Source organism: Acanthochromis polyacanthus, chromosome 12 (genome assembly GCF_021347895.1).
Source record: "Acanthochromis polyacanthus isolate Apoly-LR-REF ecotype Palm Island chromosome 12, KAUST_Apoly_ChrSc, whole genome shotgun sequence".
NCBI classification, from domain to species: Eukaryota; Metazoa; Chordata; class Actinopteri; family Pomacentridae; genus Acanthochromis; species Acanthochromis polyacanthus.
In genome coordinates this window covers 41,421,077-41,445,668 of record NC_067124.1, presented here as the reverse complement: position 1 = coordinate 41,445,668, position 24,592 = coordinate 41,421,077, and the positions used below count along the sequence as shown (strand labels likewise).

Here is a 24,592-nt window from a genome sequence, read left to right as displayed (position 1 = left end):
TTCATCTTCAAAGATTATTTGATTTGAACTGTAAAACAAACGTCTTTATAAATATCCAGATTTTATGATTGTGTGTTTCTGGTTCTCAGTGACTTGAAACTTTACATAATTACTACAAAAGTGTCCAGAACGACAATAAATTAGTGAATAAAATCTGTTAAATCATCCACAATTGGAATAAAAATGGTCTATAGTGACTAAAGAAGTGTCCAAAATTAGACCAAAAATGATCCAAACTAAATTAAAAATTGACTCAAATAATCTAAAATGAGGTATAAATGGCTTAAAATGACTAAAAAACTGTCCATAATTACTGAACGAGTGTCCAAAATGTCACTAAATTAGTGAATAAAACGCCACAAAATGGACCTTAAATGACTCAGAACTCAGAGTTTCTAAAATGACATGAAAGCTGTTTTTTCATATTTCATCTCTTCCATAATCAGAGATTATTGATCTACTGTCCAATACTCCAGATTGTGGATCAAAGACACGATGAGAAGCTTCCAGGTTTTTATCTTCAATGGTTCCTCACATGTTGCTGCTTTAATGGGAGAATAATGAATAATCTCAGACTATATCCGACATCTGAAGCTAGAACTGCTCTCATATCTTCATAAATCCACATTTTCTGCTCTAGATCTTCCTCCTGACCAGAGACGTTTCTGCTGCTTGGCCTGGAGGCCGGACGTCTTCAGAGACGAGAAGTGAACGATGAGGAGCTTCAGATTCAGTCTGACAGCCAGAAAGAACGGAGAAGAAGAGCTGCAGCTAAAGATGATTTTCTGGATGAATCGATCCGCTTTGGTCTCTAAAGTAGTCAAAAACACGCCAATAAACGCTGTTTAAATGTGCAGGAGGCGCCTGTAAACTTCAGAGATGAATCATTTCATTACATTCATGTTAAACTCTAAACTTTTTGCACATTCAGAGCAACAAAACACGCATTTCCTGTATTCTGGGGAAGATTTCTGTAACAATTTATGTCACAATTACAGCAGAAACGTGAAATTCAGGCATCAGAAGAGGAAAATCTGTGGATCTAAGTGCAGTTTTTACAGATTCAGTCCTCGTTTGGACTCATAATTTACAGATTTAAAGCAAAATTAGATCCAAATACTGAAACAGAAACCACCCTCAGCGCTGTCCGAGGAATATTTACGTCTGCTTTTAATGAGCTAATGCAGGAGTTTGGGGTTTTTGTGTGACAAAATATTTATTTCCATCATTCTGGTGAATTGTTCATCAATCACTGAATTTACACTGATTTTAATTAATAAATGACTCAAACCAATTCAATTATTACTCGTTTTGTCTCGGAAAAGTCAGAAAATGGTGAAAAATGTCAATTAGTGGTAAAAGATCTTCAGTTTACTGTCACAGAAGATGAAAAAAATGAAAGTATTTACATTTAAGAAGCTGGAATCAGAAATGTAATGGCTTCTACAAAAATAAAATGACACAAACTGATTCTTAAATCAGTTATTGATCCACTGCTGAATAATTTCTCATCCTGTGCTGAAATATGAGGGTTTTTTAGCCTAAATAAAGATATTTCTGCCATAAATTGAAGCAGAAAAATGAACAAACTGCTGCAGAAAAGTTCATCAGAATGTTTGATGCTTCGTTTTTTCGTGTGTCGTCTTTAACATTTAAATTAAAGCTCCGTCTGTGGTTAAAACCCACCGTTATTATCAATTACGTCTCACATTGATCTATGAATAATTTACTGATTCTTGCCCCGTAAATTATTTAATCTGACAGTTAAATTGATAAATATATCACCACTGCTGAGAAATTAAAGGATAACAAAACTGGAAAACTTAGAAATATTCTTTAAACCAACATCTGAGCATCAAACGATGAACTTCCTGCATCAATCCGTTTGGTTATTTCACATTAATTTAAAGCAAAAACGTCGGAAAAATCCCTAAATTCAGGCTCCGGGTGAGAACTGAGAATAAAATAGAAAATATGAGGGTTTAATTACAGTTTTTACAGCAGAATTAGACCCACTGCTGCACTGTTTGAGGCGTTTTAGCTTCTATTTCTTTATGTTTTGAAGCAAATGCAGGAGTTTTGGGACTTTCATGGAAAAAATAGAAATTTCCATCATTCTGGTCAATTTTTATGCAGCAATTTGTTCATTTTCTGCTACAATTTAAGGCGGAAATGTTGAAAAAAATACATTCAATTTGGGATAATATGTGGGGTTTGGATGAGTTTATAATTTTTAATCATAATATTCGCAGTTTAAAAAGTCTTTAGTTTAGACACAGCTTCTCATTTCATGGTTTTTCTTTATTTTATGACTATTTCTATCGTAGATTCTCCCTGAAGGCATCAAACTATGAATGAACATCTGGAATTATGGAGGAAACAAGAAAGAGTGAAATAAATCAGAACATGTTTAATATTTTGGATTCTTCAAATGATTCAATTTGAATGAAAAACTGACAATAATGACTCAAAATCTGTGTAGAATGTGTTAAATCTTGTCATAAATGACCCAAAAGAAGTCCCAGATAGCCCTGAACCTGAAAGCCCAAGAAACTCAGTTTGTTCAAAATGATTCTGTTTGAAGTAAAAATTTCCAATAATGAACCAAAATTCGTCTTAAAAAAACTCGTAAAACAAGTTGAATTAGTCCAAAACGTCTCAAAACTACTTAAAATTTCCCAAAACACATTAAAAATGGTACAAATTCTGTTCAATCTGGTGCCACAAGTCAAAAGAAGTCCCTGATAACCCTGAACAAACTCAAAGTTTGTCAATAATGACTCAGAATCTGTCCGTTCCGTTTGATTCTTTGCTTTGATTCCTGCTTTGAACACTCCTGTTATTCTCTGGATGAGCTTCATGAGGTAGAACCTGAAATGGTTCTCCAACAGTCGTAAAGGAGTTCTAGAGATGCTGAGCTCTTGTTGGTCCTTCTGCCTTCACTGTGTGGTCCATCTCATCCCAAACATCTGGATTGGGTTTAGGTAAGGTGACTGTGGAGGCCAGGTCATCTCCATCATCTCCTTCTTGGTCAGATAGTCCTTCCACAGCCTGGAGGTGTGTTTGGGGTCATTGTCTTGTTGGAGAATTATGATGGTCCACCGAAACCAAACCTGATGGGATGTCATGTTGCTGCAGGATGCTGTGGTAGCCATGCTGGTTCAGGGTTCCTTCAGTTTGGAATAAATCCCCAACAGAGACCATCATACCTCCTCCTCCATGCTTCATGGTGGAACCATGCATATAGAGACCATCCCTTCACCTTCTCTGGTCTCACAAAGACACGGCGGTGGAACCAAACATCTCACATTTGGACTCATCAGACCAAAGCCCAGATCTCCACTGGTCTAATGTCCATTCCTGGTGTTTCTGGACTCAAACTAATCTCTTCTGCTTGTTGCTTTTCCTTAGTAGTGGTTTCTGAGCAGCTGTTGGACCATAAAGTCCTGATTGATTCCGTCTCCTCTGAACAGCTGATGTAGAGATGTGTCTGCTAGAATTCTGGGTGGCATTTATCTGCGCTCTAATCTGAGCTGCTGTTAACTGGACATTTCTGAGGCTGGAGGCTCAGATGAACTTCTCCTCAGCAGCAGAGGAGACTCTTGGTCTTCCTTTTCTGGATGGTCCTCATGGAGACAGTTTGGTCGTAGAGCTGGATGGTTTTAGAGACTGAACTTGGAGATACATTGAAAGTCCTGGTAGATTCCTGGGTTGTTCCTAGATGGTTCCTGGTAAGTTCCTAGATGGTTTCTTGAGGATACATTCAAAGTTTTTACAGTTTTCCAGACTGACTGACCTTCAATTCTTATAGTAATGATGGATTGTTGGTTCTCGTAGCTGATTGGTTCTTGCCATAAAATGGATTCTAACGGTTGTCCAATAGGACTGTCAGCTGTGGACCAACCTGACTTCTGATGGTCCAACCCCGTTAAGAAGAAATTCCACCAATGAACCTTCACAAGGAACAGCTGTGAAGTGTAACCATTTCAGGTTCTACCTCATGAAGTAGAGGTGTGCGATAAGCCGAGACCTATCGTCATGACGATAGAAAAGTCTCCACGATAGGCCTTTTTAGAGTTATCTTATATCTCGTGATAAAGTCACCGCATTAGACAGTGAATGCACGTTCTATGATTTGCAGCTCTATACTTGTATGGTACGACAGTGTCGTTTGCCAAAAATAAAAGATCTACAAGCTAACAATGCGTCGCTGTTGTGCTGCGACGCAACGCGTTGCCTTGTTGAAAATCTGTTGTGTTCTCAGGAGCGGGAGTGGGGCTTGTGGCGGAGACGGCCTGGGGGGGCCGCGGCGGCAGCTGCTGCTTTTGGCGGAGAAGGCCCAAATATTCGGATCCGTTCGTCTGGTCTCCCAGGTCCAAATTTTGCCTTCGTTTTGTCTTCAGTTAAACTGAAGAATTCCCAAACAGCGGAAGGCTTCAGCATCTTGTTTTGTGTTTATGCAACGAAGTGAAGCGTGATGTCAGAGTCTGCAGCAACCCGGACATTCAGGTAGTAACAAACACGAACGGAGGAGCCGAGATGAGCCGACATATGTCTATATGTCATAGACATGTATATATTTTTATGTAATCACAGGACGGAATGAGCCGATATGAGCCGAAGGCGGAAGGAAGACAGTAGCGCCGCATATTCTTTCCGCCCGGTAACGTCCGATGGGGGGGGGGGTATTCGGATACCAAAATTAATATCCGGATACAGCCCGGAGAAGAAACCCTGCCCTCCACCCCCACCTCCAAAAAAAGAAAGCTAAGAAAACACTGGCCAGCTTTTTGAAGACCTCTCCTGTAACTGCAGCTGGCACATCTGCTTCATCCCTAAAAGAAGCAATCGAGGCAGAATTGAAGTCCTACCTGTCAGGACCAAATGCAGACAGTGAAATGGACCCTTTGGAATGGTGGCAAAAATATGAGGGAAACTTTCCAAGGGTTAGCCACCTAGCTAGGAACTATCTGTGGGTTCAAGCAACTAGTGCTCCTTCAGAGCGAGTGTCCAGCACTGGTGGCAATATTGTCACATGCCAAAGGGCAACTCTCAAACCAGAGAAAGTTGACCAACTGATTTTCCTGGCAAAAAATCTGTGATCGTGTTCAATGAGTCTTACAAAAAGTTAAAAAAAAAAAAAGAATTGAAAGACATGTTCTAAGTTTAGTCAAGATTCAGACAGTATTGCACTTGGTTGGTTCTGTTTTTCTCATATTTATTTATTTTCAAAAAGGTATTTACTATTTATATTGTTTTTCCCTTTTGTAACAGATCCAGTTACGCTTACAGTGTTTCCCCTCCTACATGACCGACTAGGCGGGCCGCCTCGCTGCTATAGGCCACCGCCTCACTGGTCCGCACCAAAAAAACAAGTAATGCTAAATATTAGAAAGCATTGACACATAAGTCCGGTATATTCGCCGCTGAAATCAACAGAATTTCAGCCTTTTCTCGCCGTGGCTGAAGACAGCAGACACATCCCTGTTGGTCGGTAACACTCAGTTCTCTATGACATCCCGCGAGTTCGTGTTTCAAATGTCGGTCGTTCCGATTGGCGAACAACGAGCATGGCGGACAAGAAGCGGCAGCGCTCCATGGTTTCGTTTTTCGGGGCTAAAAGCAGGTGTGTATCACAGACATATGTCAAATTAAGGATCAAAACTATCGCATGTCATCCAAATAAAGTGAGCAACGCAGTGTAGGCATCGATCTCGCTTCCTTTACTGAGTTACTGTTCTGTTGTCCACGGCGATACGAATTGACAGCGACTGTAAAAATGGCTCCAGTTAAAACATTTAGGCGACAAAACCCGTTCTACCCAACGAGACAAATGATTTCAACGGAATATAAAGTTCCTAGTTTCTTTTGATAAAATGATTTATAGAGTAAAAAATGAATTTGGTGCCTAACATGTAGTTGTTTTTAGAAAAAAGTAAAAGTCTCCACTTGATTCCAGATTCAAGTCCTTTGTCGTCTTTTTCAAATTAGTAATAAGAACTGATGTGACATTTTGGAATGGAGTGGAAATCTGACCAGAAAATAACAGACTGGACTAGTTGACGTGTTTTGATCGCAAGGACAAGTGGGTTTATATTTGTCATATTTTCTCCCTATCACTGATTTTTAGAAAAGAAACATGAAAATTTTATTTAATTTAGTTTTTGGACATGGCTACAAATACAACAAAATGTGCTCCAAATTGTGCCAGAATGCCCATTTTGCATCTTGATTTTCAACATTTCGGCCCTTGCCTACACCCCCCCACAGCCATTTCAGCCCAGTGGGAACAATGGCTTAAGTCTTTGCACTTCAGGTCTAAAGTTTACATTTGAATTTAACTGCTTTGCACTGACCTTTCCTCATTGATGTATTTTATTTTGTTTATTCTTATTCCTTTTTTATGTTTATTCTAGTAGTGCAACCTGAAACAATTGTTTTACTGAGAAACTGTGCCTTGAATATAGCGCACTTTGCTTTGTTGTTTCCTGGAAGACGTTGCAGAATAAAACCAGAGCAACTAGTCTAAATGGTCTTTTGTTTAGTTTTTGTTACCCTGTAGGTGGTTCTCCTGTTAAGTAACTTGAAAAATAACCATAAAAACCGTGTTAAAAAATATCGTGATAGTATCGTGACACTGGTTGAAAAAATATCATGAAACTATATTTTTCCATATCGCACACCCCCATCATGAAGCTCATCCACAGAAGAACAAAGCAGGAATCAAAGAACCTAAAATATAAAACATGTTCTGACTTCTTTCACTCTTTCTTGTTTCCTCCATAAGTCCAGATGTGTTCATTCATAGTTTGATGCTTTCTGTGAGAATCTACAATAGAAATAGTCGTGACCTTAAAGAAAACCATTAAAGGAGAAGGTGTGTCCAGACTTTGACTGGTTCTGTAAGTCACCAGCAGGTATGTCATCCTGCCTGATTCCTGAACATCAGTCTGAGTGTTTTCCACTTCATCTGTCTCTAACCTGTAACTCCAGCAGAGTTCAGGGTGTGGAGGCGACATGTTGACAAAGAGCCGCCAACACCCAGACAGTCATCGTGGAAAATATGCGATTCCTCAGTGACACCGAACAGCTGAGCGTCTCATAACAAAGTCTACAGATCTAAACCAATCACAGGCTAAACATTCAGCTACAGATAGATATAAATGTTAGTCTGAAGCTGTGAGTATTCAGACCATTCTACACAGAAAGATCTGCTGCACCTCACTGACACTCTGCTTTAGGGCATAAACCAATCAAAAGGTCAAATTTTAGAGGTAGATAGATATAAAAGTTCATCTGGAACCCTGAATACTCAGACCATACCACAATTCTACACAACGTGTAGAATGGTCTGCTGACCTCATTATTGTTCTGCTATTAGATATAAACCAATCATAAGTTATTTCACTGATATATATAAAGGAACGTAAATATTGTCATTTTTTAACCTTTTAAAAATCTGTATCCGCTAAAAAATATTCAGGATCAGTCTGGTTTAGATAATAAACTGATCAGAATGCAGGAATTTCCATGTTTGTTGGTCAGAATCCACAGAAATGAAATCAATCCATCAGAATCAGCAGGTTTTCATTTTACGCCATCATTTAGTGCATTACAGTAAAACGTACGAAATATTACAACGATCAGCTGCTCCAGATGTGCACGAAGCCGTGCACGAAGCCGTGCACGAACGCAGGAAGTCAATATCATGACAGAAAGGAAACTAAACGACTGCAGGACAAAAAAAAACACAGATCTGAGGCTGAAAACGTCCAGAGAGGAGATTTATAAAGAAACACACACACACACACACACACACACACACACACACACACACACACACACACACACTGCAGTACCTCTGGTCTAAACTGCTGCAGCTAAAACCTGAATCCTTCCTGGTCTGATCCATAGCAACCAGACCTGACAGTCCATGTGTGTGTGTGTATGTGTGTGTGTGTGTGTGTGTGTGTGTGTGACCCCAGAAACCACACCTTGAACGCACCACATGAACCACCATCAGGCCTTTAAACGCCTCACTGCCACAACACCCACATTATCGGTCTTTTTAACGGGACACAGACCGGGGGTTCGGTAGAGCCCCCGGTAGAGGCCCGGTACTGTCTGTTCAACCGGAGCTCGGTTCGGTGAAGCGTCTCCTCGTACAAAGCTCACCGACACGGAGCCTCCAGAGCCGCTAACGTTCGTACCGGAGGCGGCGACAGCTTAGCGAGCCCCGCTGAAGCCCGGCGGTCCGGTGCGCCTGTTTACCGGCTGGATTAGAGGTCATTAAACGTCTCACCTTGCGGCGGCTCGGGGCTGAGTTAAGGCTGCGGAGCTCCGGTCAAGCTGCTGCTCGGTTCGGTTCCCTCCCGGTAGGTGTGGAGCCTCCCGCATATGCGGCTTTTATCATCGCAGTGCCGCCGTGGAGCCGCACACCGTCCGACCGGAGAGCACTGAGGGCACCGTGTCGGCTTCAGCCCCGGAGACGCTGCTTCCTGCCAGAGGACCAATCACGAACCGCAGACTGAATGTCACAGCAACAATGCTCCAATCAGAATCCAGGACAGAGCCTTACACCCGCCCCTCCGACACCCCGGCGGCCTCCCGCCCTGAAGCGGGCAGAGAACGTCAGCGGGGACCAATCACTTTAATGGAACTGCGGACAGCTCCGCTCTCAGCCAATAGGAACCCTTAGGAGGCGGGTCTGCCTGTGATAGGCGTGTCGACCAGCCAATCAGAGCTCTGCAGCAGGTGCCGTGCGGCGCTGTCGCGCTACAGCAGGAGATTTGCGCTCTTTGTTTACCGCTGAGCGGCGACGGCTCCGCAGACACCGAGAGCACCGGGTCCGTTTGATTCACTCTCCGGACTCTACCGGTGGCTCCAGAACAGAGCCTCCTGAACCGGGACCGGAGGGCGCAGGGGCTGCTGGGAAAAAGTACACAGAATAAACTCCAAGGCGAATAAATTCATTTTATTTATTATCACATAAATTAAAACATTTACTGAAGAAAAGACATGTTTTTATTTACATTTATAATTTTATATTTTATTTACTGACACATTTTGAAACTTTAAGTATTATTATTTCTCTCATTATTTTTTATTTTCTCATTTTTTTTCTCATCTCTCAGAATTTTGTGTACATGACTAAATTGTTTTTTTAATTAAAATGTTTGATCTACTAAATGATAAATATCCTCAGTTAAAGGATAAAACTAAAATATTAAAAGTTTGTTTATTTTTTCTGTTTTTCCAAAACTACTTCTTGTGCAAAATGAAACCAATAATTCAAATTTATAGTAAATTTTCTTCTGGATGGAAACGACAGAAACAAGCAACAAAACACAACAATAAAAAAAAACACAGTGAATTAAAATCTGGTGGGGATTATTAAAAAGGGACTGAAATCTACATATGTGTTTTATTTTTTATTTTTTTGCATTTTTTACAAGAAGATATTTCAGCAGACAGTAAACAAACTTTTGTGTTTTACTTTAGTCCTTCAGTTGAGGATATTTCTTGTTTTATGAGATTATTTATCAGAATTCATAATAAATAAATACAAATCTTACTTGTTTGGTTAAATGTGTCGTAAAATTATCAAAAAATAAATCAATAATACCATTAAACATAAATAAGTCAAATCTTTTGTTGTTGTTTTTTGGTGAAAAATCATGTCTAGAATATTCTGTGTCAGATGAGGAAAATATTAAAAAAATAAACAAAAAAATAAATCAATAGTAATATGAAACAAATAAATTTTTAAAAATATATATTTTATTTTTTAGTTCAAGAAGAATGTCCAGAATATTCTATGATGGATGGAGGAAAAATACAAAAACAATTAATAAAAAATAAATAAATGATAATATTAAACAAAAATAAATCCAATATTTTATTTTTTTTAATTTTGAATTATTTGGTTAAAATACAAAAATAAGAAAAAACAATAACAATACTAAACATAAATAAATTTATTTATTCACTTATTTGATTAAAAAATGTCCTGAATTAAAATAAAATAAAATAAATCACTAACAATATTAAACATAAATAAACCAACTCTACCTTTTTTTTTCTTCTTGGTTAAAAAAAACATGTCTAGAATATTCTGTGACAGACATAAACAAAGATTTTTTTTAAATTATTTCCAAAGTAGGACAATAAATAAAATATGAAAGTGTAAAAGTGACTTTAAAGAAACAGAAGATGGTGAGAACCTAATCAGATAATCAGGTGATAAATGAGCATTAAAACTGTGTGAGAGGATAAATAAATAAAGAACAAAGCGACAGATGTGATTGAATCTGTTTTATTTTCTCTCCAGCACAGTAGAGAGTCGGTTCTCAGATGAACGTCTTCAGAAAAATCACCTAGGAAAGGTAGGAACAGCTTTTCTTACTCTTCTCTCTCTGTTAAAACAGGTGCTTTTATTTTACACAAACAGTGAAAAACCAAACGTCCCGGAGAGCGATTCTTTCTGGAGTTTTAAAAAGCAGCGTAGAGCTCAGGTTTCATCCGGTGGAGGTGGAGGCAGGGCGGCCCAGAAATAGAACAGGGTGGAACATAGAACATAGAACAGCATGATTAGAACAGAAAACATGATCAGCTGATATCAGCCTCCACCTCAGAGTGAAAACGTCTCTGGTTTGTGCGTCGCTCCGACAGATTATTGGTTAACAAAGTCTGAAAAACTCCCAAAGTTCAAGATGAACAGAAACATTCCAGGTGCCGACAAAGTGCATCTATGAGGACAAATAGAACGGCTAAAAGCTCCTCAGTCTGTTCTACTGCAGATGTTAAACCAGGGGTGTCCAACATGAGGCCCGTGGGCCTAAAGTGGTCCTCCAGAGGGTCCAATCCGGCCCTCAGAGTGTAAAAATTACAGAGAAGACATTAACTGCAGATTGTAAATTAGTAAAACTATGAATTTAAAATAATTTCTAGACCATGACAAGTTGTTTAGATCAGAAAGTAAAATACTAGATTGTTCATTTGTCATTTTGTGTCTAATTTTTGCCTTTTTTGTCGCTTTGTAAATTTTTTGTCTCTTTTTGTTTTGTTTTGTGTCATTTGTCTGATTTTTTTTTGTCATTTTGTGTCTCATCATTGTAATCTTTTGACTTGTTTTTGATTTTTTTGTCTTTTTTCCAGTAAGTCCTCCATGGTTCAGTTCCAGGTGACTAAATGTTGTGTTCCTTTGTAGACACTCTGTGATCTGGAAGTTGTAATGTGGAAATGATAAACTGAGGATGAATGTGGATGAAACTGAACTTATTTTTCTAAACAAATGTCAGATTGTTCATTTATGTTTTGTAAAAAGATAGTTTCTTAAATGTGAACATTTTGCACTAAAACAAAGGAACCATGAGGAGTTGTGGTTATTTAGAGGTTATTATGCTGTGGTTTTACTGGTTTTACTGGAGATCAGACTGTGAACCTGGACAAAGATGAGTTTGACTCCCCTGTGTTAAAGTGACTGAAAATAAAAACAGCGTTCTTCAAAAACGCACAATAAAAACAACCTGAAAAAAACTGCTGCATGTGAATCTCTGTCCTGAAGGCACCGCCTGCTGAACCAACATCAACATTAAACAGTTTAGGAGCACAAAAATACAGAATAATGTGCAGAAAAGGTTGCATAGTTTCAGGTTTCTCAGTCGAGAAACGTCATCCTCAGACGTTGAACGTCTTAACTGCGTTTATAGGAACCAGTCTGTGGCTTTAAAAGTCCTCCAAGACACTTCATTTATCATCAGTTCATAAGAATCCAAAAGAACAAAACAACAGCGAGAAAATACAAGAAGAAACTGCAGACAGAAGAGCAGGAAACGCTGCAGACATCACCTGCTTCATTCAGTTTAACACTAACGTCACATTAAAGAAAGCAGAGGACTTTTTTTGCACTTTGCAGAACAAAATACAAAAAATAAAAACAAAGCCAACAACATCACACGGGAACAAACGGGTGGAAACCGCTGCTAGTTTCCAGCTGTTTCTCCGTGACGTCGCTCTGCTGCGATACTTACCACCAGGAAATAAAAGAAACATTCCAGAAAGCTCCTCAAACTGTGGAAAATCGTGCTGCAGTTACAGGATACAGCCACTGGGGGGCGCTGCTGCATGTCCTACCAGATGTGCGCTGTGGTGGTGATGGGCCAGATGTGAGATTCAGCAGACGAGTTTTCAATTATTCTAAAGATTGCCAGGACCAATCAGACAACCGACTCAGAACCCAGACGTTCTCCTTCCTCATTTCTGCAGAGTTCTGGAGCAAATCTGGGTTTTATCTCCTGTCTAACCTCTGGTTCTATCACCACAGGTTCTACCTTCTCCAGTTCTATAGCCACTGGTTCTATCACCACTGGTTCTAGCCCTTACCCTCCACTGGTTCTGTCTCCTCTAAATCTCTGGTTCTGTCATCGTCTTTTCATCTCTACTTCCCTAAACTCCATCTTCCAGGTTCAGTTGTAGTGAAGGTGTTCCACCAGCGAGGATCTCCGGGTTGGAGGCGAGCGTTGCCCCGGTTCCGGATCCGGATCGTCCTCGGGAGAGACAAGCTGCAGAGCCACTTCGTTCTCATAGCAGAAGGACGATCTGGAGCTGTGGATGTATTTCTCCTCAGCGAGTGCTTTGGCGCTGCAGGACGGAGTGTTTGGGATCTCGTAGGTCCGATGGAAAAACGAGTAGTCCACCTGGAGGAAAAGCAGAGAAGAAGAAGATTCAGACTCAAAATGACCTCCAGAAACTTCTACCTCTTCGTCTCTTGATTCTGGAAAGAAATCTCACAAGCTGCTCCAAAATGATTGACGAAATTTGATAGCAAAATGTTTCTAAAATGGTTCAAAAATTGTCCCAAAGGACCCAAATTTCTTCAGCAATGATGGGAACTTGTCAAAAACAATTAGCTGTCAAAAACGGATCAAATTTGTCCCAAATTTTTCCAGAACAACTTGAAAAGTGCAAAAATCAGTTCAGAAAATCTCCGAAATTACTTCAAACTGTCCAGAATAATTTGAAAGTTGCCCCAAACGACTTTTGTGACAAAAAATAGCTTAAAACAAAATTAGCCAAACAAACTCATATACAACATTGTAAAGCCCATCCAAAATGAGTTCTAAACTGTTCTCAATGACTTTAGAGCGTCTAAAAAGACTCAAGCATTGTCCCAAAGGACTTCAATCTGTTCAAACTTGAAAAGCATCTAAAATGAGTTAGAACATGAACAAAAAACTATAACTGTCCAAGATCATTTGAATTGTCTCAAAAGGACTCAAAGTTCTCAAAAATGTCTTGAAGCTTGTCCTAAATTAGCGAAAAAAATTCCAAAAATTAGTAAAAAAAATGTCAAAATGACTCTAAAGTTGCCGCAAAGGACTTCAAGTTCTACAAGTGTCTTGAAACTTCTCCAAAATTAGTTAAAACTATCTCACACAACTCATGAAGTGTCTAGAAGTTGGTCAAAAGGACTCAAACCCCTCAAAATGTCTTGAAACTTATCTAAAAACCTCTCAAAATGAGTTAAAACTGCACATCATGACTGTAAAATTGTACAAAAACTTCTCCAAATGTTTGGAAACTCCTGTGAAATTAGAAAGTGTTCCAGCTGACTCAAACATTGTCCTAAAGGACTCAAACTACTCAAAAATGTCTTGAAACTCATTTAAAACCAGTTCAGAACGTCTCCAGAAGTGGTAGAACTGGACCGGTGTCTGTGGTGGAATCGTGGAATCAGAATGTTCCAGAGGACAGAACATTAAAGTGATATCAGATGGAAACAGGAAACAGATTAAAAGGTTCTGATCTCATGACGTCAACAGTTTGTTGTTTTGCTTTAAAGTGGAAGAAGAATGAAAGCATGAGCGGACTTCACAGCTCTGACCTGGTAGCAGTCTTTCCTCTCAAACAGCACCGGCTCGAATCGGTGTCCCCAGAGGATCTCAGAGGCCAGGTAGGAGCTCCGGCACTGGGTGGTCATGGCCGTGGCCTCCACCATGCCCTCCAGGATCACCACCACCTCCAGCTCCGAGTCGCTCTCCAGCATCCGGCGGTCCATCTCAAAGAACGGCGACTCGTCGTTGATCTCGTGGACGATGGTGACGGGCGACACCAGGAAGATCCGGTCGGTCCCAGTGTCAAAGCCCACGTTGATGTCGGCGTTGTCCAGCGGCAGGAACTCGCCCTCTGGGGTCACCCTGGACTGGAGAACAAGAGAGGAGACAATGTCAGGATGAGACAGTGTCCACAGGAGACGCTGCAGATAACGGAGACAACACTGAAAAAAACATCTACAAAAAAAGAAAATCTGACAGTAAAAAATACACGAAAAACAGTGGAATACTGTAAAAATAAAATCGTCCATCTATCCATCATCCTTGATACATCCATAATCCATCCATCATCCGTCCATCATCCACCATCCATCCATCCATGATCGATCCATCATCCATCCATCCATCCATCCATCCATCATCCATCCATCCATCTATCCATCATCCTTGATACATCCATTATCCATCCATCCATGATCGATCCATCATCCATCCACCATTCATCCATCCCCCATCCATCATCCATTATCCATCATCCATCCATCCATCGTCCATCCATCCATCATTCATCCATCCATCCATCCATCATCCACCCATCCATCATCATCATTCATCAATCATTCATCCATCCATCCATCATCCATCCATCCATCCATCCATCCATCATCCATCCACCCATCCATCATTCATCCATTCATCATTCATCCAACATCCATTGATCCATCATCCATCCATCCATCATCCATCCATCTATCCATCCATCCATCCCCTATCATACATCCAGGCTGGGTCCTGAACCTGGGATCTTCTAGCTGTGAGGTGACAGCACTAACCACTGGACCACTGTGTAGCCCTGGACTGTAAATAAAACATTAAAAACATTTAACACCACCTCCACAGGTAATCTGAGAAGAATAAAGATGAAATGTCTCCTGGTGACTCTGAAGCTTAGCGTTGGTTATTTGTTTTATTTACTGAGGCTCATCACCCCGCCTCCACTGTGGAGCAACATCCAGCATTTAGAATCATATTTCTTTGATCCGTTGCTAAACTTAATCCCATCGGCCCCGTTCTCTTTCCAGTCTGATCTGGTTTCTGCTCTTTGGAGATGAAACTCTGCAGCAGCGACGCTCCACAGATCCTGACCCTCCAAAGAATCACACGGCAATGACAGAAACAAGTTTATACGGTCCGGGTCAGCCTGGAGGTAAATACCATCAGAAACACTCGTACGGGACACAAGAGGAAATGAGATGAAGGACAATGGGCTCCGGTTAAAGAACGGAGGCTCTTAATCCACGGCAAATCTTCCTAACCCCTGCAGGAAAATAAAACACGCTCTCATTAAGTGCAGCCTCAGAATAAAGGCCAGATGGTCGATCGTTCCCTCCGCTGGAACCTTTTTTATTCTCTCACAGGGCCATCGTTTAGGGATTTATTTTTTTAGTCTCAACAAACGGCTCCTTTAACCTCATGTTTCATTTTCCCTTCACTCACCTTCAGTGGGAGATATATATATCTACATACACACAATGTATTTATAGATAGATAGATAGATAGACAGATAGATAGATAGATACAGTAGGTACAGAAAGTATTCAGACCCCTTGAAGTTTTTCACTCTGTGTCATTGCAGCCATTTGCCAAAATCAAAAAAGTTCATTTTATTTCTCATTAATGTACACTCAGCACCCCATCTTGACAGAAAAAAACAGAAATGTAGAAATTTGTGCAAATGTATTAAAAAAGAAAACCTGAAATATGACATGGTCAGAAGTATTCAGAGCCTGTGCTCAGTATTGAGTAGAAGCTCCTTTTCAGCTCGTACAGCCATGAGTCTTCTTGGGAATGACGCAACAAGTTTTTCACACCTGGATTTGGGGATCCTCTGCCATTCTTCCTTGCAGATCCTCTCCAGTTCTGTCAGGTTGGATGGTGAACGTTGGTGGACAGACATTTTCAGGTCTCTCCAGAGATGCTCAATTGGGTTTAGGTCAGGGCTCTGGCTGGGCCAGTCAAGAACGGTCACAGAGTTGTTGTGAAGCCACTCCTTTGTTATTTTAGCTGTGTGCTTAGGGTCATTGTCCTGTTGAAAGGTGAACCTTCAGCCCAGTCTGAGGTCCTGAGCGCTCTGGAAGAGGTTTTCCTCCAGGATATCTCTGTACTTGGCCGCATTCATCCTTCCTTCAATTGCAACCAGTCGTCCTGTCCCTGCAGCTGAAAAACACCCCCCCCTCCACAACATGATGCTCCCACCACCATGTTTCACTGTAGGGATTGTATTGGGCAGGTGATGAGCAGTGCCTGCTTTTCTCCACACATACCGCTTAGAATTAACAGCAGAAAGTTCAATCTTGGTCTCATCAGACCAGAGAATCTTATTTCTCATAGTCTGGGAGTCCTTCATGTGTTTCTTCAAACTCCATGTGGCTTTCATGTGTCTTGCACTGAGGAGAGGCTTCCGTCGGGCCACTCTGCCATAAAGCCCCGACTGGTGGAGGGCTGCAGTGATAGTTGACTTTGTGGAACTTTCTCCTATCTCCTGACTGCATCTCTGGAGCTCAGCCACAGTGATCTTTGGGTTCTTCTTTACCTCTCTCACCAAGGCTCTTCTCCCACCATTGCTCAGTTTGGCTGGACGGCCAGGTCTAGGAAGAGTTGTGCTCGTCCCAAACTTCTTCCATTGGAGGATTATGGAGGCCACTGTGCTCTGAGGAACCTTGAGTGCTGCAGAAATTCTTTTGTAACCTTGTCCAGATCTGTGCCTTGCCACAATTCTGTCTCTGAGCTCCTTGGGCAGTTCCTTCCACCTCATGATTCTCATTTGCTCTGACATGCACTGTGAGCTGTAAGGTCTTATATAGACAGGTGTGTGCCTTTCCTAATCAAGTCCAATCAGTTTAATTAAACACAGCTGGACTCCAATAAAGAAGCAGAACCATCAGGAGGAGGATCAGAAGAAATGGACAGCATGTGAGTTAAATATGAATGTCGCTGCAAAGAGTCTGAATACTTCTGACCATGTCATATTTCAGTTTTTCTTTTTTAATACATTTGCACAAATTTCTACATTTCTGTTTTTTCTGTCAAGATGGGGTGCTGAGTGTACATTAATGAGAAATAAAATGAACTTTTTTGATCTTGGCAAATGGCTGCAATGACACAGAGTGAAACGTTTCAAGGGGTCTGAATACTTTACTACACACTGTACATGTACATATATATATATATATATATATGTATATATATATATATATATATATATGTGTGTGTGTGTGTACACACACAATGTATTATATAGATAGATAGACATACAGACAGACAGATAGATAGATAGATACACACGTGGACAAAATTGTTGGTACCCCTCAGTTAAAGAAGGAAAAACCCACAATTCTCACTGAAATCACTTGAAACTCACAAAAGTAACAATAAATAAAAATTTATTGAAAATTAAATAATCAAAAACAGCCATTACTTTTGAATTGTTGATTAACATAATTATTTAAAAAAACAAACTAATGAAACAGGCCTGGACAAAAATGATGGTACCTCTATAAAAGATTGAAAACTATTTGACCAGAGTGACATGATTAACTCAGGTGTGTCATTTAATTGACATCACAGGTGTTTCCAAACTCATAATCAGTCAGTCTGCCTATTTAAAGGGAGACAAGTAGTCACCCTGCTGTTTGGTGAAAAGGTGTGTACCACACTGAACATGGACAACAGAAAGCGAAGGAGAGAATTGTCCCAGGACATCCGAAAAAAAATGATAGACAAACATCTTAAAGGTAAAGGCTATAAGACCATCTCTAAACAGCTTGAAGTTCCTGTGACAACAGTGGCTCATATTATTCAGAAGTTCAAGACCCACGGGACAGTAGCCAACCTCCCTGGACGTGGCCGCAAGAGGAAAATTGATGACAAATTGAAGAGACGGATCGTTGGAATTGTATCCAAAGAGCCCAGAGCAACCTCCAAAGAAATTAAAGGTGAACTCCAAGGCCAAGGTACATCAGTGTCAGATCGCACCATTCGTCGTTGTTTGAGCCAAAGTGGACTTCATGGGAGACGACCAAGGAGGACACCACTGCTGAAAAAAACTCATAAAAAAGCCAGACTGGAATTTGCAAAAATGCATGTTGACAAGCCACAAAGCTTCTGGGAGAATGTCCTTTGGACAGATGAGACCAAACTGGAGCTTTTTGGTAAGGCACATCAACTCTATGTTCATAGACTCAAAACCAAGCATACGAAGAAAAGAACACTGTCCCTACGGTGAAACATGGAGGAGGCTCAGTAATGTTTTGGGGCTGCTTTGCTGCATCTGGCACAGGGTGTCTTGAAAGTGTGCAAGGTACGATGAAATCTGAAGACTATCAAGGCATTCTGGAGAGAAATGTGCTGCCTAGTGTCAGAAAGCTTGGTCTCAGTCGCAGGTCATGGGTCTTCCAACAGGACAACGATCCAAAACACACAGCCAAAAACACCCAAGAATGGCTGAGAGAAAAGCGTTGGACTATTCTAAAGTGGCCTTCTATGAGCCCAGATCTGAATCCCATTGAACATATGTGGAAGGAGCTGAAACATGCCATTTGGAGAAGACACCCATCAAACCTGAGACAACTGGAGCTGTTTGCTCATGAGGAGTGGGCCAAAATACCTGTTGACAGCTGCAGAACGCTCATTGACAAATACAGAAATCGTTTAATTGCAGTGATTGCCTCAAAAGGTTGTGCAACAAAATATTAAGTTATGGGTACCATCATTTTTGTCCAGCCCTATTTCATTAGTTTGTTTTTTTAAATAATTATGTTAATCAACAATTCAAAAGTGATGGCTGATTTTGATTATTTAATTTTCAATAAATTTTTATTTATTGTTACTTTTGTGAGTTTCAAGTGATTTCAGTGAGAATTGTGGGTTTTTCCTTCTTTAACTGAGGGGTACCAACAATTTTGTCCACGTGTGTAGATAGATAGATAGATAGATAGATAGAGATATACATTGTGTATGTATATACATACATACACATACACACATATCATTTATAGTACAATTTATAATATTATAACGTTAATTTATATTATAATTTGATTATTTTACTCATTTTTAATCTTTTTTTCTGTATTTGTTTTATATATATGTACACATATTTGTATTTTTCTTTTTTGCTTGTTTTGCTAATTGTCTTCTATCTTTCAATTTAGATATTATTATTATTATTATTATTATTATTATCAAATCTTTTAGATTTATTTAATTTTTTGCTATTTTTTCTGTATTTGGGTTAAGTAATAAACAAATTTCTGACATATGGCGGAATGAGCAGCCTTGGAGGAGGACTGCTCTGTCTGAGGACTTTTCCAGTTTATTTACAGTCATTTTTCTTTTTCCCTCCACTCACCTTCAGTAGTTGTGCCCGGACGTGAGCCTCTACCAGGTGGCTCTTCCGGAGGTTTCCGACCCTCCACATCATGCAGAGTTTTCCGTCCCTCAGCGCCACCACCGCCGTGTCGGAGAACACCAGCGTCTCGTTGCGCTTCTTGGGCTTGGCGATCTTTGCCATGACCGCCCCGATGATGAAGGCGTCGATAATGCAGCCCACGATGCACTGCAAGACGACCGCCACCACCGCCAGGGGGCACTCCTCAGTCACGCTCCGGAAGCCGTAACCGATGGACGTCTGCGTCTCCAGGGAGAACAGGAAGGCCGCCATGAAGCTGTTCACCTGGAGGAAGCACGGCTCCTCCACAGCCGCCTCTCTGTCGGACTCGCCTCCGGAGCCGGCTTCTCCCGACCCCCCGGGAGAGGAGCCCGTGCCGGGGGTGAGGCGGACGGAGAGATCCCCGTGCGCGGAGGCGATGAGCCAGAAGGCGAATCCAAAGAGCAGCCAGGAGAGCAGGAAGGAGAGGGTGAAGATGACCAGCATCCAGCGCCAGCGGATGTCCACGCAGGTGGTGAAGAGGTCGCTGAGGTACCGCTGGCCCCTCTCGCTCATGTTGACGAAGGTGACGTTGCAGCGTCCGTCCTTGCCCACAAAGCGTTGTCGGGGCCGGCGGCTGGAGCGCCTGCTGCGCCGGCGGCTGGCGACGGAGGGGGAAGACAGCGAATCCTGGTCGGACGACGAGTGGCCACACCCTCTCCCCCTGTCACCACCGCCTCGCCCCGATCTCACCCCACCTTCTCCTCCATCTCCCCCGGCTGCCTCCCCGATGGCGCTCTGCCTCCGAGCACCAGCGCTCTGCAGGGGAAGAGCTCTGCCGTTGAGGGTCGGTGACGGGCCGGTCGGGCTGCCGGAGCCGGTTGGACTCCCGCCTGCTCCGGCCGTGTCCGCCGCGCTCTGAGCCAGCCTCATGACCTCCTCCTCCTCCACCGGCCCATCCACCACAGCGCTGAAGCGGCGTTTCACTCGAGCCGCTCCCATCATACAAGATTCTCAGAGTTTATGGATTATCAGTGTGTCAGAGAAAGTCTGTTTGGTGAACAAGTCCTTAGTCTCAGTGAGGAGAAAGCTGCAAGTCCATCATGACCTCAATAACCTGCTCAGTTTATTCTTCCAGCAAACGTCCAGGTAGGTTCAACAAAATTTAGTGTCCTCCAATCAGTAAAGGATGTGCAGCAAGATAAGCTGAAAAGAAGGATGTCAACCAGCCCGAGGATTCAGTGACTGAAAGTGCATCAGAGAAACATGCAGGTTTGGTTCTGCTCAGTTCCTAACAGGAGGAACAGCGTGTAGGGTTCTGATCAACACTGATGATGCAGGAGAGGTTTCAGAACATACAGATGAAGCTAAGCTAACCTCAGACTGGACAACAACATGCAGTGGAATAAGGAGAAAACATGCCAGTTCTTACGATGGATGTTCTTCCCGGTGGTACGGGCATGAGGAAACAAAAACACAATCCAGTTAAATGCTACTCAGCAGGTCTGAGCTGCAGAATCAAATATCCAAATGCTTCAGCTGACTTTTTCTAGAAGTTTCTCAAAGAAATGCCCAACAAGACGGGCCCAGCTGGAAGAACCACATCTTGTTTGCCATTTTTTTGCCCAATCATGTCACTGCTTTGACAATTTCACACGTTCTATCCGAGTGTCTGCATATCTGTCTGTCGGCCATCGTCAGTTTGTTCAAAGACCTGAATAACAAACTACTGCTAACAATCACCTGCGACAGCCTCAGAACAGACGTACATCATTAGAGCTCAGCATTATGGCTGAGAATTCACCTGACAGGAGATAAGAAGAAGAAGAAGAAGAAGGAGAGAAAACAACAGATTACTTTGATCTGCCTCTGACAGGGTAAGTGCACAGGTCGGAGCAGTTTTACATTTTTCTGGAGGTTTTTAGGTGCCACAGTTGAAAGAACGGCTAAGAAATGAGGCGACAACAACTTGCAAAAGAAAGTGCGATGTGAGGAGCATGCAGCGAGGGATTAAAATGCCTCCATTTTGCAGAATTTCTTCTTAAAATTTGAGCTAAATGTGCAAAAACATCCGTCAGCAGTGGTAGTATTTACCTTCCCAGACATTTCCAGATCACACTACCACTGAGTCCTGACAATGTCTAAAAGTCTGGAGCAAATTAAACCGTGTAGGAACAGAACAAAACCAGTCCTCAACCCTGAACAGATACTGATTTAACAACTAGAGGAGAAGTCATCCGATTCACAGCGGGGAGGACGGGAGTCTACAACAAATGAAAATGGGGAAATAGATCCCTCCTGAAGTGAGACGTCACATAAGGGTTCATCTTGAGTTGAGGGTTGATTTCCAGTTTGGACTCATGTTGGTTAAAAACAGTGAGATGTTTCTTTCTGGAGGAGTCTGTTGGATGAAGCGCTCCTTTAGCCGAGGTGTCACTGTCGGTTTCCTTCCTCTCTGCTTTAGGAGCTTCTTTCCAAATGCTCTGCCGAACCTGAAAAGAAATGAGAACAAGCAGAAAACAAAGAAAATGGTGCCATTATCTCATTGAAAAGTCAAAACACAAGTTGAATTTTCAGCTGCGTTGCTTAAAAATTACAACTACATTCTCAATTTTAAAGCTTTCTGCCCCATTACATTTGTTTGTGATGTTCAAAATACGTTTTAGGTCAACATATCTTTTATTTTATCATTTCACATTTGATTTTTATCACCCAGGGGCGGCATGGATCAGTGGGTAGAGTGGCCGTCTTGCAACCGAAGGGTTGCCGGTTCGATCCTCGCCCCGTCGTGTTCGAGGTGTCCCTGAGCAAGACACCTAACCCCTAATAGCTCCTGGTGGGCAGTGGTTAGCGCCTTGCATGGCAGCTTCCGCCATCAGTGTGTGAATGTGTGTGTGAATGGGTGAATGTGACGTATCATGTAAAGCGCTTTGGGTACCTTGCAGGTATAGTAAAGTGCTATATAAATACAGACCAGTTACCATTTACCCAGACAAACATATCTTAAATCAAGAAGGACCTCTCACCCTTGTAACCCAAAAGATCTATTAAAAGAATTGTATTTTAATTCTAAGCACAAAGAAGCCCATCCAAAATTAGTTAGAAACTGTTCACAGCGACTTTAAAGTGTCTAAAATGACTCAAACATTGTCCCAAAGGACTCAAATCTGTTCAAAATGACTTGGAAAGTGTCTAAATTAAGTTAGAGAACACAAAAAAATTAACTAAAATTGACCAAAATGATTCGAAAATGGTTCCAAAGGTGTGAAACTTCTCCAAACTGACTTGAAATTTGTCTAAAACCAGTTAAGAACTTCTCCAAAATGAGGTTAAACCGTACAAAACGTTCTTTCAAAAGAAGAAGAAAAAAAACCCTGTCTATGACGTCATAAAGTCCGTCTAAAATGAGTTCTAAACTGTTCACAATGACTTTAAAATGTCTTAAAACGACTCAAATATTATCCAAAAGGGCTCAAGCTTCTCAAAAATGCCTTGGGACTTGGACTAAATCAGCTAAAAGCTTCCAAAGATGAGTAAAATTGTACAAAGTAACTCTAATTTTGGCCCAAAGGGCTTAAACTTCTCCAAGTGTCTTGGAATTTTCCCAAAATTAGCAAACCTGTACTATATGACTTATAAACGCTTCCACAAATTGTCTTGAAACTTCACCAAAATTAGTTAGAAACTGTCTCAATGACTCAAAGTGTCCAAAAGTTGTTCAAAAGGATACAAATTCCATCAAAATGTCTTGAAACCTAGCTAAAAACGTCCCAAAATGATTTGAACCTGCACAGCATGACTCTAAAATTGCCCTAAAACTTCTCCAAATGTTTGGAAACTCCTCCGAAATTGGTTAAAAAGTGTTCCAAGTGACTCAAGCATTGACCCAAAGAGCTTAAACTTCTCAAAAATGTCTTGAAACTTGCCTGAAATTAGCTAAAAACTTCCAAAAATGAGTGGAATCTGTACAAAATGACTTAAGTTGCCCCGAAGGGCTTAAATTTCTCCAAGTGTCTTGAAACTTCTCCTAAATTAACCCAGAGTTAACTAAACCTATATAAAATGACTTATAAATTACCCCAAATGACTAAAGCTTCCACAAAATGTCTTGAAACTTCTCCAAAAACAGAAACACATGACTCAAAGTGTCCAAAAGTAATCAGTTATTGATCAGGAACCTACCAGAGTTGATTGGTCGGTACATGGACTGTTCTCTGGTGGTCACGCTGAACCTGAAGAAACCAACTCTGTCAGGACCGGATGGACCCTATCAATCATAGAAACTGTGAAGACGAACACACAGACAGAGGATTTAGTGACTTTATTCTTCTGAAACTAGTTTCTGAGCATTTAAGACTGAACCGCAGATCGGTACAGGAGGTCCTCGGTTTATGGCGTCCTCAACCTACGGCGTTTCATCGTTACATCAGAACTGGTTATGGGGAGGTCCTTGGTTTACAACGTTAGGTTTTGTTGTTGCGTCAGAACTGATGAAAGTTGTTGGTATTCATGACTTTTATGAAGAACTGATCGATATCGTGATGCACGGAACTTCTGACTTATGGTGGAAATTGACTGACATTGATCCGTAGGAATGGATGGAATCTGAAGGATAATTCATGGTTTTACTTACATTTTGTCATCACTATGACTTTGATCCATCAGAACCAGAACTTCTCTCCAAAGAAACAGCTGCTTTCTTCAACAAGCCAAGAACCTTCAAATATTCATGAAGTTATAGTCGATCAAACAGGTTTTAAAGAGTCTTTAGCCTTCATACAACAATTTATTCCAGATTTGACCATTCTAAGCTCACTGGTTTTCACTGAATCGGCATCACAGCTACATAAATCTGCCTGCTGTAAATGCTTCTATAATTTTAAATGAAATTCTCTTGTTTTGCTCACTTCCAGTTTACTTGTAACATTTAATGTGCTGAGCATCGTACAGTCAGTCATTTGGACTCACCCACTGAGGGTTTTCATTGACATTCAAAGAGTTATTGTCAAATTAAGAATCCTAAAGTTCTACATAAGAGGGCTCTTCTCTGGGATTAGGACATTCAACAGGAAGAACAGGAAGGGCAACTTTTTCTGTATTTTCTGATCCA

General features: G+C 41.2%; 2 protein-coding genes across 2 annotated transcripts in view; both read right to left on the bottom strand.

Moving 5' to 3' along the window:
- myh14 (myosin, heavy chain 14, non-muscle) overlaps positions 1–8,478 on the bottom strand; it is a 66,931-nt gene extending 58,453 nt beyond the window's left edge. The window contains 1 exon segment of the mRNA XM_051957214.1: positions 8,303–8,478. Coding sequence (XP_051813174.1) covers positions 8,303–8,397 — 95 coding nt within the window. The 5' untranslated portion in view covers positions 8,398–8,478.
- A 1,821-nt stretch (positions 8,479–10,299) lies between these two features.
- Positions 10,300–24,388, bottom strand: kcnj14 (potassium inwardly rectifying channel subfamily J member 14). Its single transcript, XM_051957211.1, has 4 exons — positions 23,665–24,388; positions 19,465–21,974; positions 13,886–14,203; positions 10,300–12,698 (listed from the first exon to the last, which is right to left on the bottom strand). The coding sequence occupies exons 2-4, from the start codon at positions 20,485–20,487 to the stop codon at positions 12,468–12,470; spliced, it is 1,572 nt and encodes a 523-aa protein (XP_051813171.1). The 5' UTR covers positions 20,488–21,974; positions 23,665–24,388; the 3' UTR covers positions 10,300–12,467.
- Positions 24,389–24,592: the final 204 nt, after the last annotated feature.

What these genes read in the sequence shown, in the direction of transcription:
- kcnj14 (XM_051957211.1), bottom strand. Translation starts at nt 20,487, where the DNA reads ATGATGGGAGCGGCTCGAGTGAAACGCCGCTTCAGCGCTGTGGTGGAT. An exon ending in TCCGGGCACAACTACTGAAG is followed by an intron (nt 14,204 to 19,464) that starts GTGAGTGGAGGG and finishes CTTGTTCTCCAG; the next exon opens with TCCAGGGTGACCCCAGAGGG. An exon ending in AGAGGAAAGACTGCTACCAG is followed by an intron (nt 12,699 to 13,885) that starts GTCAGAGCTGTG and finishes CTTTTCCTCCAG; the next exon opens with GTGGACTACTCGTTTTTCCA.